The 16,468-nt window shown below is 38.9% G+C and overlaps 1 protein-coding gene across 1 annotated transcript in view; it reads left to right on the top strand.

Annotated features, from left to right (window-relative positions):
• BBX (BBX high mobility group box domain containing) overlaps positions 1-16,468 on the top strand; it is a 185,484-nt gene that overhangs the window by 86,602 nt on the left and 82,414 nt on the right. Inside the window, exon 4 of the mRNA XM_063457468.1 lies at positions 8,034-8,204. Within this exon, the coding sequence (XP_063313538.1) occupies positions 8,043-8,204 (162 nt within the window). The 5' untranslated portion in view covers positions 8,034-8,042. The remainder of the gene's footprint in view (positions 1-8,033; positions 8,205-16,468) is intronic.

Here is a 16,468-nt window from a genome sequence, read left to right as displayed (position 1 = left end):
TTTGCGCCAAGCTGAGGGTGCTGTCTGCATAGTACGTCCTTAGCTTCCCAGCCTGCATAATTGGCGGGCAGTCTGATGCATTCATGCCAAGCTGACCTTCCAATTCTTTGGGCAGACCGCCCCTCTTTCATGTGGCACAGTGGTTACATGATTCATGTCAGTGGCCCACCCTTTTACCCACTGACATCCTGCTTGCTTCACTGGACGCTGCTGTTAGGGAGTATGGATTTGCTTGAGAGATGAAAGCGAGATTAGGCTCATCGTAATCGTAATGGGCTCTTAATCCGGCCCTATGTGTTAAAATAATTAATAAATACACACTTAGAATATTTTTTTTTTATATATATATACTCCTGGGCGGCAACAATGGAAATTAAATTTCTGAATCATCATGGCAGTGGCTAAAAGGTGGACTTTTAGTTGCCGAGGGAGCAATTTTTTTTTTTCAATCATAAGATGATCATCCTTTTTTGAGCCCAAATAGAAAACGTATGCGTGGGTTACTGCTTAGTAAGTAACTTGATGCAATAAAGATTCTCAGTTTATCAGTTTTTGTTTTACATCCAAACAATATCCCATTTGTTCACAGTGTGCAGTTATTAAACCATCAATTTAGTGAAACTTAGAAATGTTCATTAATGGCTTAGTGCAGTGAAACAATAGAGAATGCATCATGCAAGTAGCCTGTAATTACCATCCCATACACTTTTCTCAGTATAGCGTATTAAACCGACATTTAAATTACACTCATTTCTAAGAGAATTTATGCATTTATACATCTTTAACAAAGGCAAATCTCTGCTAATGATGAATATATGCTTATATACACACTCACACAACCATTCTACATACATGGTACACACATCATTCGCATACATGCATCACAGGCCCCTTGCAGTCATACATACACCCTGTTACCTTAAACATGAGTAGATACATGTGATAATATAATGTGCGTGGCTGCATCGTGCAAGAGTATGGTTTAAATATTATGTAAGAGCTGCATTGGTCCTCAGCTTAGTATATATCCAGATATGGAACTTGTCTCATTTCAGTGACTGACATTTTCCATGTTAAGTTTCATAATAAACTGAACCCAGGTAATTTATCAAATGTTTGTGTGCACTTATATGTAGCTTACAGTTTGCTTAAAGGGAAACTCCAGTGCCAGGAAAACAATCTGTTTTCCTGGCACTGCAGGTCCCCTCTCCCTCCCACCCCCCAATCCCCGGTTGCTGAAGGGGTGAAAACCACTTCAGTAACTTACCAGAGGCAGCGACATGTCCCACGTCGCTGCTTCTTCCTCCGGCGCCGCCGTTCCTCCCAGTGATTGCGTCGGCCGGTGGGCGAGACTGCCGCACATGCGCATTAGAGCTCCCCATAGGAAAGCATTGAAAATGCTTTCCTATAGGGAAATGAGCGACGCTGGAGGTCACGGAAGTGCCCTCTAGTGGCTGTCTAGTAGACAGTCACTAGAGGTGGAGTTAACCCTGCAAGGTAATTATTGCAGTTTATAAAAAACTGCAATAATTACACTTGCAGGGTTAAGAGTAGTGGGAGTTGGCACTCAGACCACTCCAATGGGCAGAAGTGGTCTGGGTGCCTGGAGTGTCCCTTTAAATTTTGTGCAGCATGTTCTCTAAATCTGAATTACATTACTTGTTGGCTTTGTAAAATTGTTAATTATTATAAATGCTTGTATTTTTCATACCTTTCTGATATATTATATTGCGTGTTTTATTGAAAGTTTAAAAAAAAAATAACAAATATACTAGATGAACCCTAATATAAATAAAACCCATTACTAAATTCACATCTGCTTATATCAAAGTGCATACGCCAAGTGTCCAATGGCTACTAGAAAACAGTTGTTGCATGCTGAAGATCTGTATTTAAACGCTATGACCACAGGCTTTTTACATTGTGAAATGTGATCTGCTGTCTGAGCAAACGCATGTTATTATCCCTTCCTTTTGTTTCATAATTACAAAAGCAATGAAGATTGCTCTCGGATTACAGTGCTGATATAGCTGTTGAGCCAGCAGAGTGCAGCTCCACGGCTAAAATTGTAGCTGCATTTCTTAAAGCTGCAGCATAAAAATCATGTCAGATCCCACAGAGGAGATTGCATAGTTTTATAAACCCTTTGTGGCAGTAAGTCTTTTTCAAACTTTAAGACTTGAAATTGTAAGATATTTTGGGTAAGGCTGTTTGTTTAACACCCCCCTTCTTGCGGTCAGACATAATTTACCTGCTGCTACTTAACATGTCAATTCTGGACAAGGTAAGAACATTACAAATACTGTGGCTGCTGTTGAGACTCCAAGCAATAGCCTTATTTTTGTAAGGTACAGTCCAAGCACTATAACCACTTCAATTTCCAATGGGTACCATTTCTCTATACCATACATACTAGGTTTATCATAGTATTTGACTATGGCAAGCTATTGTTGTTGTAGTGCTTGTAATCATAATTTAAAGTTGTACAACATGCTGGGTAGATTGCAATAGTAGTGCAATTCACAGTTAATTTTTGAGCTAGCCGTGCATGCTTGGCATATTTATTGACTGGCCTATAGGTAAATTATTCAAATGATTGTTGGTTGGCGTAATAGGTGGCTAAGAATGTGACTCATCTACTTCCATCTCGATCTTTCTGTCATCTGTCTCACTAATTGCAATGCTTGAGTCACTGCCAAAGGGGTAAACTAAAAACAAATCTCTAAAAAAAAATACTCTTTTATGACTAATAGGCCACCTTATTATAGGGGATATTTATTTATTTATTTATTATTGGTATTTATAATTCGCCAACAGATTCTGCAGCGCTGTACAATTAGTGGAGAATGTACAATATACACAGACAAATACAAGAGGTAGAGAGAGAGCCCTGCCTGTAAGCTGATAACTAGCCATTGAAGCTCTTTTATACAAAGTGCTTAGATAGATAGCCTGTGAGCTTAAAATCTAAAGGATACCGTGGGGATTTGGGACAAAAGGGAGCAGGGGAAATTTGTAGGTGATGGTGAAAAGAGTTAACAGAGAGAAGCAGCTATTGGTAAAATGTAAAGTGAATGAAGAGGTAATTGAGTGAGAATCTCAAACAGCTGGAATGAAGAGGAAATTGAATCAGAATCTCAAACAGCTGGAGGAGCATGCTATATATTTAGGGGAACCTGGGTGGGCGGGTGGGAAGTGGTGAAGGGAATATTATTTTTTTTTAAATTGCAGAGCATCACAATCGCTGTTCCTATGAATGAGTATGAGTATGAGATGAGGCCTGAAGAACAGAGATTGAGATAGAACAGTTAGGCATTTACAGCCAGGAAGAGCATGGGGATGGGGAGAGGAGGGGAGGGGTAGAGAAGCAAAAGTGTTGAAATATTTAGCAACCAAATTCTAACACCCAAATATTAATAACTGTGTTCATGAAATATTGGGCAGAAACATTAAATTACAATGATATAAACTGCATGCACAGAGAATTACAGTGGCAAACTACAGGTATAATTGGAAACAATTCTCTAGTAACACATGATAATATAGTCGCAATGCAAGAAAAAATTAGGTGAAGTATCTTCCAAGCTTCAGTCAGTACATTGGCGATGTGGGAGTTACTGCAGGATGTTAAACGCAGAGCATCACAATCGCTGTTCCTATGAGTGTGAGACAAGGCCTTGGAGTTACTATGGATGTTGTCAAGCCATGCATAATTGAAGAAAGACATGTATGTTGTTCTTTAGCTCATATAGTAGTGTAAACAAACACTTTATAAAGTATTCTTTTATAGGGACACTATAGTCACCAGAACCACTACAGCTTAATATAGTGGTTCTGGTATCTACAGCATGTAAAGGCAGTGTTTACATTGCTGCCTAGTAACACCTTTAAGTGCAGTCACTAAGGCGGTGCATGTCTATGAGGCAATGCTGGCATAGCGTGGCGTTTTACCGCGCATGTGCTACAGTCTGTGGAAAAGCATTGGATTGGCTGAGATCATCAATATTGATGATTATAGCCATTTAAGCAGAGCCAGCTGTAGCAAGACCATCTTAACAGTGGAGAAAAGCTAAGTAAAATCACCTACACAGAGTTGGGCTGGGGACGTAAATATATATTCCAGAACTATAATGTTAGGATTCCCATCACTATAGTGTTCATTAAAGGTATACAAAGTTGTATTCCTAACACTATTGTGCCCACTGGTCCCCCTTCTCCCTCATGCTCCCCCACTCCCCTCATCTCATAAAGTGTTTTTAAAAAAAAACAAAAAAAAAACACCTTATTTACTCACCCTATTTGAAATCCATATGCACAATTAAATAACAGAGGGGTTTAGTAACACTGAAATAATGGCCATTAAAATGTAAGCTCATATGTCACATCAAGGAAAACTTCTTAGGTGAGTCCTACACTAGCATTTCACGAAGAGCAACTTTTTGTTTGTCCTTTGTATTTGGGCTGATGAATTCTGTAGCCATTGCTGCTGCCCAAGAGTAGTGGGAGTTTGAGCAAAGGGTTCATATATGTTTGTTTATATCAGTGCTCGACAGATCCCAGGTTGCCATGGCGACTAAATATTTTGCCCTAGGACTGGTCAGCCTGTTCCCTCCTCCTCCTTTCTCAATCCCCATGCAGCTCTCTGTGTGCTGGGAAAAAGTGAAGACATGTAATTACTTCCTCCCGGTGCAGAGGCAGCGCAGGGGAATGACAAGCTAGCCTGGCAGGACACCAGGTAAAGACCCATGCCGCAGAGCCGACCCTGCTCCCCGCCCACTTCCCGCCCTAAAGCCGCACACCGGCGGCCCTTTATTGTGCATGACCTCATCGCCGTGAGGAAGTTATTACAGTTCCCTTCACTTCCTCCCGGCACACACAGAGCTGCACGGAGCTGGAGAGAGAGGCGGAAGGATGGAGTCTGGAACAGTGGGTGCCTACTCCCATTAACCACAGCCATCCCCACTAACCAGATGTCAACTTCTGCTGCCCAGTCCCACTGGACACTAGGGGAACCACACTCCTGAGCTGAAAAGGTAGGAGGGTGGCTAAAAATATGTATTTTTCTTTTTAATTTCTGTGTATCTGTCATGTGTGTATGTATGAATGTTCGTGTGTGTGTGTGTGTGTGTGTGTATATATTGTGAGTGTATCAATAATAAAAAAAACATTTGTGTGTGTGTCTGTCTGTCTCTGGCAAGTGTGTGTGTCTGTCTGTCTCTGTCAGTGTGTGTGTGTATGTCTGTCAGTGTCTGTCTCTGCCTCTCTCTGTGTCTGTCTCTCTCAGTGGGTGTGTGTCTGTCAGTGTGTGTGTCAGTCCAGGTGGCTGCCAGTGAATGTGTATGTTTAGGTCACCAGCCCCCTCCGATCACATTGGGAATTATGTTTTTACTCATCTTTTTTTCCAGCGCCGTACCGTTCTCGCTGTAGCTGGCCCGCCTCCATAGCTGAGATTATCAATTACCAATCAGCATCTCCTCATAGAGATGCAATAAATCAATTAAAAGCATCTATCTATATGTGGACCATGCAGAGCTTGGAGTAGCTGAATGTAGGTGCTGCATATTGTGGACCAAGATAGGAGACATTTAGTGGCCATCTGAGTGACAGCCACTAGAGGTGTTACTAGGCATCAATGTAAAAACTGCCTTAATTCCAAAAAGTCAGCTTTTACATTGAAAAGTCTACAGGGAAAGGCTATATACACCAGAGCCATTACCTTAAGCTGTAGTGGTTCTGGTGACTATAGTGTTCCTTTATGAATTGTATTCTTGTCGTTGGGGGAAAAAAACGGACTCCTAACTTTTTTAACTGGCTCCTAGATTGAAATCAAATTTGACAAGCCCTGGTTTATATTCAACCATGTTGTTTATTTCTATTACAATATCAAACATTATGTATGGTAGAGAGATGATATTTATTCCTCAATGCTAATCTTATTTTTTCATAGGGCTTAAAAAGCAAATTATGTAAATGGTAATTTAATTTGTAAGTATCACTGAATATCATTCTATAGCACAATTTGCAGTTTTATCATAATTGCATGTTCTAGTGGATTTTTGTGGGAACCTAGAAGAGTTAAATGTTATTATGTTTATTTAAACGATCCACAGATGTCTAAAAGGCTGAACTAGGTAAAAATGAAAAATGAGTAAAATGATTTACATTTGCTCAATCAAAGTGGCATTCTGTACAATGATGTAGGATATCTAAACAAATCAATGTTTTCACCGTGTATCCAGGATAATAACTCACGAATGAACAGCAGATCTGTGAATGCGACAAGAGCATTTTGTAGATGACCACTCCCATGTTAATTGATTATTTAATACAAGCATATCTGATTTTATTAACTAATTGAACTAACTAAATACATTTCAGGAAACAGAATACATTGCTTTGTTGCTTCTATTATTATACAAGACTGGAATTATTTGGATCAGTGAGGCTTACTGCGCCATATGTTTAGAAAAGATTACTCTATTCAAGCAATGAACAAAAGCAAAGCTCTTAAACAGTGAATGTGTGTGCGCGCGGTTGTGTGTATACAGGCTTGCTGAGATTTCAGTTTAAATTCATTTATATCCAACCAGTTAGTATGTGTTAGAATTAATTACATATGATTTATTGGTTGTTGAACCCAGTTAGAATGCCTATTGTTAAGGTGCAGTTTGAGTACAATTACAAAATATTACATATTATAACTTTGGTAGTGACCAGTTTAATTGTTGGACTATAACTAGCCAAATAACTAGATGCCACAAACTTTCATCATGGATGATGGTGAGGAGCAAAGGTTAGCGTTAGGAATTGTTACATAGAAATAGTTTATGAATATGTAACTATTTGTGTTTATACCTGTTTAACAACAGAGAAATGCATCTTTATTCTCCTGTGTTATAAGATTTTGTGATAAGAAGTTCCAGCCCAAAATTATGGCTCATTTTATATTTTAACATTTTTACATCAGAATGCAATAAGGGTTCTTATAGGGTCATCTAGTGAGGGTAACAAGGGGGTAACCCTATATTGAGCATCAAATACTCCAGAAAAAATACTGCATCAAAAACAAAAAAAACAGAACTTCTTCTAAGGAAAGCAGAAGTTATAAACCGTCACCAATAAAACGTACAAAAACGTTATTAGTTAATTGATTAAAAAGTAATTATAGTCGAAATCAAATAAAAACTAGGGGCTGTCTCACAGATCAATAGAACAACAGAAAAATTTGAAGGATAATACATTTCCCATGCATTTAAATCTAGGTAGGTGAACTATAGGACTTCACTTGCGTAGGAATATAAATATAAATGAAACCGAATGTAGTTCCAAAACTATAGGGATAAATAATTTGAAAACAGTACCATTAAATTAAACAATTAGAAAACAGTGATTATTAAGGTGAATTAGAACTTCCAGCTGCATAACTCAAGTGGGCTATAATGTTGAAAACTAACCATCTCTTTAAAAGCAAGTAAAATAGAAATTTAATTAGACAGACTAAATTCAGTCTTAAATATGAGGATATAAACCCTTCACAAATCTTAAGTGATTGATCTCCTAAATGGCAGAGAATTGAGCAACAGTGTTCATTTTGTCAACTATAATTTTAGTCAAATTTTAGTCGACTAAACTTTTTTTTAGATTTATTTGACTAAAACTAGACTAAAACTAAAACAATTAAGATGACTAAAACTAAAATGGCATTTTAGTAAAAAAACTATGACTAAAACTAAATTGAAATATGGCGACTAAAACTAAAACAATTCAGATGACTAAAATACGACTAAAATTAAAATGGCCTTTTAATCAAAAGATTATGACTAAAACAAAATTAAAATTTGGCACAAAAATTAACACTGTTGAGCATTGAGACTGAAGGGCCATGATCCTTACACTAAAACTGCTTTATTACGCTGACTGTAGTGTCCCTTTAAAGTATTCTCTAAGTTATTAAAAATACATTTAGATGTGTTTATTTTTATTTTTTTTCTTACTTCTGATAATGTTCTCAAATGTCAAATTTTGTCATTCAGATAACAGTAATGAAAGGCAGCACCAGAAATAAGGATCAATCTAGTGAAGGAGAAGGAACTGGAAAACGACCAAAGAGAAAATGCCTTCAGTGGCATCCACTACTTGCTAACAAAATTCTTGACTTTTCTGAAGATGAAGACGATGACGATGAGGAGGAAGATATTGAAAAGGTAAATTCTACACAGCTTACCATTTAATTGTATCTGTTTTAGATGCATATGTTGTTTTAACAGAAAATGCTAATTTGAAAAAATCTATACATTCATTTTAACTATTTTTTTTTTATTATAATGTTCCCTAAACTCTTTAGATTACGGCAAATCCACTATTTTATTATTGAATGGGTTAAAAATCGGTTAAACTCACTTTTATTCCAGTTTAGGAGAGTGTATTTGCAGTAACTCTGCACGCTGCTGACAGATGTGATCAGCATCTTCACTTGCAGGCAGCTCTGTGAATACTTCTGTAAGAAGAATTCTGTGGGCTTAATGTGAATTTGTGAAACAGTGGATGCAAGGTGAAGCGCTGTATATTTTAAACAATGTGAAATATAAAAAATAGGATGATACCTTAATTTCATACACAAAAGTCCATATGTGACATATAGTACCTTGAAATAAAACACAAATAAAGACAAAAATAGTGTATCCTGTGATATAAATAAATAGGTATAGAGTGAAATAAATTTCCCACTCACACTTTTAAGAGCTAATGGGTATAGCTCAATAAAATCGCCTGTAGGATCCGTAAAGGCGATCCTAATCCCTTCTTTTAGTGGGAATTCTTCCTCTTCCTTGGTCTCTAAAATCAGGAGAGGTATATGGTGCAGTACCTTAGATATAAAATCTATAAAAGGGTAAAGCAAAAGGGGTACTTACAAACCCAGAGCCATCCAAATCGGCTCTGATCAGGAGTGTATGTGGTTAAGGACCACAATCCTTCTTTGTGCAAATAAAAGTAGCAGGAACAATGCCAGTAGTGTTAAAAAATATATATAAATACTTTATTTACATAAAAATATATAACATTATAAAAACACTTTACTAGGCATTAAAAACTCCAATTCCATGAAGACAAGTGATCTCCAAGTTCCCAGGACGCGTTCGCTCTGTCAGCTTCCTCAACTGGATATGTAAAAATGGAAGAGTCTTCCATTTTTACATATCCAGTTGAGGAAGCTGACAGAGCGAAACGCGTCCTGGGAACTTGGAGATCACTTGTCTTCATGGAATTGGACTTTTTAATGCCTAGTAAAGTGTTTTTATAATGTTATATATTTTTATGTAAATAAAGTATTTATATATATTTTTTAACACTACTGGCATTGTTCCTGCTACTTTTATTTGCACAAAGAAGGATTGTACACTCCTGATCAGAGCCGATTTGGATGGCTCTGGGTTTGTAAGTACCCCTTTTGCTTTACCCTTTTATAGATTTTATATCTAAGGTACTGCACCATATACCTCTCCTGATTTTAGAGACCAAGGAAGAGGAAGAATTCCCACCAAAAGAAGGGATTAGGATCGCCTTTACGGATCCTACAAGCGATTTTATTGAGCTATATCCATTAGCTCTTAAAAGTGTGAGTGGGAAATGTATTTCATTCTATACCTATTTATTTACATCACAGGATACACTATTTTTGTCTTTATTTGTGTTTTATTTCAAGGTACTATATGTCACATATGGACTTTTGTGTATGAAATTAAGGTATCATCCTATTTTTTATATTTCACATTGTTTAAAATATACAGCGCTTCACCTTGCATCCACTGTTTCACTATTGTTTAAAGATAAGAATTTGGTGTTGAAGCAGCTTGTTCACCTATATCACATCCACTAAATTAGCACTTGTACACCCCCCTTTTTCTTAATGTGAATTTGTCCCTACTCTCCCAAATGCCTGCCATCTGTGCCTTCCCTATTTCCATCATATTTTACACTTACTTCCCTTCTTATTTTCAACCCCCCAAACCAATCTCTCTTTGCCCACCACATGCTCTTCCTCTGCACTGTTATGCTGTGGAAGGACTTTAGGGCAAAATGAGATGTCACTGCATACCCAGTGTAGTTTCACTGTTTCTAAAAGAAAAGCATAGGATTCAATGCTTCTCGATCATGTGCCCATGGTTCAGCAATGATTCTTCATGAGAAGCATTTGATTGGACCTCAGCCAGGATCCAGTAATGCTGCCTGAAAAGGCATACATTATAATGTATATATCACTTAAAATATAAACAATTTAAAAACTTGTGTTTCCCTTTACAAATCCTACCCTGAATTATACCTTTAATGTGATACTTTAAGCAAAACTAAATGATGCCATCATGTATGCGGATTCTGCAAATATATTTAGATGAAATTGTAGGATTAAATTAAAACATCTTGGTTAAAGAAAATGTTGTTGGTTGTTCACGTCATATTCAAAGTCACATTGTGGTATGAACTTACCCTGTCTAGCTTAGTAAAAGTCAGAAAGATTTGAAAAATAGCCATATTTCTAATATTGATCATGGATCTCCCCCCTTTCTTTTATTAAATATCCTCATCCATTGGTTCCATTATTTATTTGAAACACTTTTATTATTATCATTATTATATTTATATAGCATCAACAAATTCTGTAGCGCTTTACAATGGGTGGGCTAACAAACATGAAATTGTAACCAGACAAGTTTGACACACAAAAACAGAGGGTGACACAAAGTGACACAAAATGTTAAGGAAGTAGATTGGTAGAATAGTATTCAATGAAGACTTAGTGTTTTTTTTTTTTTTTTTGAGCCATTAACAGTTTAAATGATATTCTGTAATTGAAAAAGTGAGTTTTTAATGATTTTTTGAAGGAGTGGAGACTGGGTGAGCTTCTAACGGAAAAGGGAAGGGAGTTCCACAGGAACGGAGAAGCCCTAGAGAAGTCTTGCATACGAGCATCAGAGGTGGGAGTACGAACAGAGGATAGACACGGGTCTTCGGCAGAGCTTGGGGGCTAGACGGGACATACTTGTGTATTAGGGAGGATAGATAAGTGTGAGTAGCATCATGTAGAGATTTGAAAGCAAGAACCATAATTTTATATTGAGCCCTATATCTTACGGGAAGCCAATGCAGAGACTGACAGAGGGGTGAGCTCTGGGAGGTGTGGGTGGACAGGATGATGAGCCTCGACGCCGGATTCATTATAGACTGCAATGGGGTAAGTTGGGAACATGTAAGACCAGTGAGAAGCGGATTGCAGTAGTCAAGGCAAGAAAGGACAGTGGCATGGACCAGCACCATAGTCGCATCTGGCGTTAAGTAGGGGCGGATGCGCACAATGTTTTTGAGATGGAAGCAGCAGGAATTGGCGATAGACTGAACATGAGGGGTGAAGGAGAGGTCAGAGTCAAAGAGAACACCTAGGCAACGAGCCTGCATGGTGGATCTGATGGTAGCAACAGTAACGTGGAGGGAGACAGAAACGGGAGTAGCTACACTTGAGGAAGGAAAGACCAGAAGTTCTGTTTTGGACAAGCTGAGCTTAAGGAAGTGGGCAGCCATCCCGTTAGAAATAGCAGAGAGGCAGTCAGAGACACTAGTAAAGAGAGGCGGGGAGAGATCAGGGGATTACAGATAGATTTGCGTGTCATCTGTATAGAAGTGATATTGGAAGCCAAAGGACCTGATGAATTTACCAAGGGAGGCAGTATAGATCGAGAACAGTAGGGGACCAAGGACTGAACCTTCAAGGACAACAATAGAGAGAGGTTGTGAGAAAGAGGCAGAGCTAGAAAATGAAATGCTAAAAGAGCACTGGTTGAGGTAGGAGGAGCACCAGGAGAGAGCAATATCTCATAGACTGAGATTACGGAGGATGAGAAAAAGCTGTTCATGATCAACCGTATCAAAAGCAGCGGAAAGGTCAAGGAGAATTAGGATAGAGTAGTGACCATGAGATTTTGCAGCGAGTAGATAGTTTAATACTTTGGTCAGAGCTGTTTCCACAGAGTGCTGAAGTGGGTCGAGCAGAGAATTGGACTCGAGGAAGTTTGTCAATCTCACATACACAAGTCTTTCAAGGATCTTGGACGCAAAAGGCAGTAGCGTGATAGGGACGCAAAAGGCAGTAGCGTGATAGGGACGGGGAGTTAGGGTCAAGGTTGGGCTTTTTTTGAATCGGGGTTACAGTTGCATGTTTGAAGGGTAATGGAAATATGCCAGAGGAGATGGAGAGATTGAGAATTTTAGTGAGAGGCAAAATGATGCGAAGGAATAGGATCAAGGGAGCAGGTGGTGGGGCGGGAGGACCAGAGCAGATCAGAAACCTCTTCCGCTGTAGCGTGTGCGAATGAGCATAGAACAGCAGAGGTAGTGAGGTTGGGGGAAGTATTGTAAGTGGAAGGAGAGAGATGAGAGATCTCTTCCCTGATTGTAGAGATCTTGTTAGTGAAGTGAGTTGCAAAGTTTGTGGCGGTTAAGTCAGTAGGAGGAGGAGGAGCAACAGGGCAAAGAAGAGAGTTAAAAGTGTGGAATAATCGTTTGGGTTCGCGGGAGCTTTTGGCTATGAGGGTATTCAAGTAATTTACTTTTGCAGAGGAAAGAGCCAAGCTGTAAGAGTGCAGCATAAATGTATAGTGGAGAAAGTCCGATGTAGAGTGAGACTTCCTCCAGCAGCGTTCAGCAGTTCTGGAGCATTTTTGAAGGTATTGAGTCAGCTTGGTGTGCCAAGGTTGTAGTTGAGGGTGCTTGCTGCGTTTAAGTGTAGGAGGTGCCATGATGTGTAGTTGAGAGGGGAGGGTGGAATTATAGAAGGATATTGCAGAGCTAGGGCAGGTGAGGTTTGAGATAGGTAAAATTAGAGTTTGGAGGTTAGTGGAGAAGTTCTCTAGGTCAAGACATAGTTTTCTGTGATATTGATGACCAGAGAGTGGTGTCAATTGGGTCCTGGGTGTGCTGATGTCAAAAGTAAGCAGATGGTGGTCAGATAGAGGAGATTAGAGGTGGTACAGAGGTTGGTGAAGGCAAGTTCAAGAGTTTTTCCCACTGTATGGGTTGCAGAATTAGACCATTGCATGAGGCCAAACGAGGAGGTTACAGAGAGCTGACGAGAGGCATTAGTGCAGTTGGGGTTGTTGATTGGGATGTTGAAATATCCAAGTATAAGGAAAGGAGTGCAGGGGAGAGGAAGTGAGGTAGTCAGGAGGAAAAGTGCTCAATAAATAGCCTAGCATGACTGGGAAGGGGACGGGGGGGGGACGGTAGATGTTAGTAATTCTTAAAGGAATTGGTTTAAGTAGGCAGACAGTTTGATCTTCAAAGGAAGTAAAGGATAGGGGTGGGGCAGGGGAGATTTGTTTAAAGGTACAGGGGAGAGAAGGATGTCTACACCACCTCCTTTACAGTTGTGGAGTATAGGAGAATTGTAGCCCACTAAAACATAATGAGGCAGTAGTAGCACTATCAGAGGGGGAAAGCCAGGTCTCCATGAGTGCTAGTAGTGTGAGTGAGTTTGAGAGGAAAAGGTTGCACATGGCTGTTGATTACAGATTGCTGCAGACAGAGCGGGCATTCCAGAGTGCACATTGGCTGTTGGCAAATGAGGGTAAAGGGCAGGGTATGTGTGGTTGTCTTAGTGTGTGTAGAGAAGGTGAAGGGCCCTGAGGAGAGAAATCACTAGCTGCTAGAAGAAGGAGGAGAGATAGTGACAGGCGGTTTGAGTGGTTTTTTTTACTTTTAATTCAAACTTTTTTTTATTAGGTGACAAGCACAGGCCAGACACCACATAATTAACCATCATGCCGTTGAGGGTTTTTTAACTATTTGCCTGCTGTCCGTTTATGCTGCCATCTGCTAAATATTACTTCAAATGATCAATTAAATTGCAAAAAAGTTATTTATGATGTGCATGCTGTTAGTCGGATGCATTAAATCCCAAATATTAATATCAATGCTTTGTGAATCTTCCAAAGCTTAAACTTTGTATAGGGTTTAGATTTTAATCCGGACACCGAATGAATCTGAATGCTGCAGTTTCCCTTGGGCCAACTGTGTTTGGCTTTAGCAAATATGAGAATTACCATTGAGATCGCAATTTAGACATTTTCACCAGTGTTCATCTTGTTTAGTGACTATACCCTGGTTATTTTTTTGTCACATCTGCTGTATGTGACACCAATCTATTTCTACTTCTACATAAATATTTCTGTAATATGCATCTAAAAAGCAAGATTTGAATAATACAAATTTATTTTTAGTCTTCATTACATTTACATTTTTTATGCAAAAAATAGGAGCTTAGCAGCGGTTCAGTGCTTACTTTCGAACACTAGTTTAAAGGTCTGTCCAGCATTACTGTCCTTACTGTCACTACTCTGCGTATCACAAGCTGCCAAAGATACTGCCCAGCATCCTTTTTTAAAAATAAAATAAAAAGAACCTGCAAAAAAAAAAAAAAAAACGTATAGAGTGCCAAGAAAGATTTAGCACATCAGCATGATGTGCCAAAGATCAAAGCATCATGCTTGATGGTCTGTGGTCCAATCCAATGCTTCTCATTGAGCGTGTATGGCGCAAGCACAATTATCACCACGCTTCGCCAGAAAAGCATTCAATCCAGAGCTTCTCAATGGGAGGCCTTGCTGTATTATGCTGTATGTTGTGGCGCTGAACAGTAACACCTTTAAAAATCAAAGGTCTTAAAGGGAAACTATACATCAAGGAAAACAAAGTTGTTTTCCTAGCAGTATCGCTTCCTATAGTGCCTCCCTCCGTTGTTAAAAAACATTTTTGTCACTTACCTAAATCCAGCGCTGATGTCAGCCGACAGGAGAGACCTAATGTGCATGGATTGCAATGGCTGCGCTTGCATTAATATTTCCTATGAGGTTTTACATAACGCAAGATCAAAAGTCGCCTAATAACCAGAAAGTCCCTCTAGTGGCTGTCTGGTAGATAGCCACTGGAGGTGGAGTTTACACTAACATTTAATAATTGCAGTTTATTAAAAACTGCAATAATTTCCTATGTAGGGGTAAGGGATCTGAGAAACCGCACACTGAACAACTTAATGAGCTGGAGTGGTCTGCGTGACTCTAGTGTCCCTTTAAGGATTAAGTACTTGTTGTTGCTTACTTACAGACAGCCACTAGAGACCTATGTTGCGACGAAAAGTAAACAAAATATTTCTTGTAATAAATATTAAAGAACAACAGATGATGTAAATGTAGAAAAACTCTGAAAAGTAGAAACAAAGGTAGATTTGTATTTTGTTTTTCTTAAAAATGTAATTTTAACACATGTTCCCCAACACATCAGACAAATGCTGGAGGTGTGCCTCGGAGAGGAGAACCATGTTACACATCTGGTGGGACTGCGCAATAATTAGCCCCTTCTGGGAACAGATAACTAGGCTAATCTCTGACGTACTGAAACAACCAATACAGGCATTTGCAGAATTTTTTCTCCTGTTTATGTTCCCAGAATACATGAATAAACGTCAAGGGACCCTGGCATTTCACATACTGATAGCCACAAATTAGTGGTGATGAGGTCTCACTCGCCCTCATCACCACTACGCCCCACAGGGGTACACACACCAGCTACCTTCTATTTTCTACTCTCTCTACCTCTTGCTTTTCTACTATTCTACTTTCTGTCCCCTAATCCAGCAGCGCTGGGTTACCCCCAAAAAACTGTGTTCTCCAGGGTGAGGAAGCACACGAACAGTTCAAAACCCAAGGGTGGCCTACAATTGGCCTAGTGTGCACATCCCTAACCATGGTGCCATGTGGTCAGCAGGGAAAAGCGACCAAGGAACCGGTTGCGCACCACGTAATGAACAAATGTGTTAAAAATATGTAGCCTGTTCCACAAATGTATCTAACATTGTAAAGCACAGAATGAGTGGCTTAACCTGTTCGGTCATTATGAAAATGCTGTATCTCTTTGTCTGCATATGCTTTAACCCTGTATTTCTGTTTATGTTTAAGTTTACCTTTTTGCGTATGTATAAGCCTTGGTGTTTACGTGACTCTGTCTCCAATATGTACCTGAATCACCGGAATAAAGAAATAAAGAATAAAAAAAATTAAAAAAAAATTGTAATCGATTGTAATCTAATAGCCAAATGTAATACAATTATCTGATTTGGAAAAAATTAATTCAGAATTTATTCAGATACAGTCTAAGCATAGGTATTTTTTCGTGAATTGTGTGGTTCACAGTTGATTTCACTAAAACAGAAAGTTTTTCCATGCTATTTGGGCATATTTTTTTGAATTTTCCTCATTGATTCTCCATATTTCCCTTTGGAAAGGGTGAACCGAATGTATATAATAACTAATCCAATGTTCATCTAAACAATCTCACAATGCACTAATTGGAGATTTATTAAATAGGACATTACAAAATGTAAAATCAAAATTCTAGCCTAGCTTAATATTGCATCTGAGGGCTG

The sequence above is a fragment of the Pelobates fuscus genome, chromosome 1, assembly GCF_036172605.1.
Source record: "Pelobates fuscus isolate aPelFus1 chromosome 1, aPelFus1.pri, whole genome shotgun sequence".
NCBI lineage: Eukaryota > Metazoa > Chordata > Amphibia > Anura > Pelobatidae > Pelobates > Pelobates fuscus.
The sequence above is the reverse complement of the archived record's forward strand: the minus strand, read 5'-3'. Positions and strand labels throughout refer to the sequence as shown.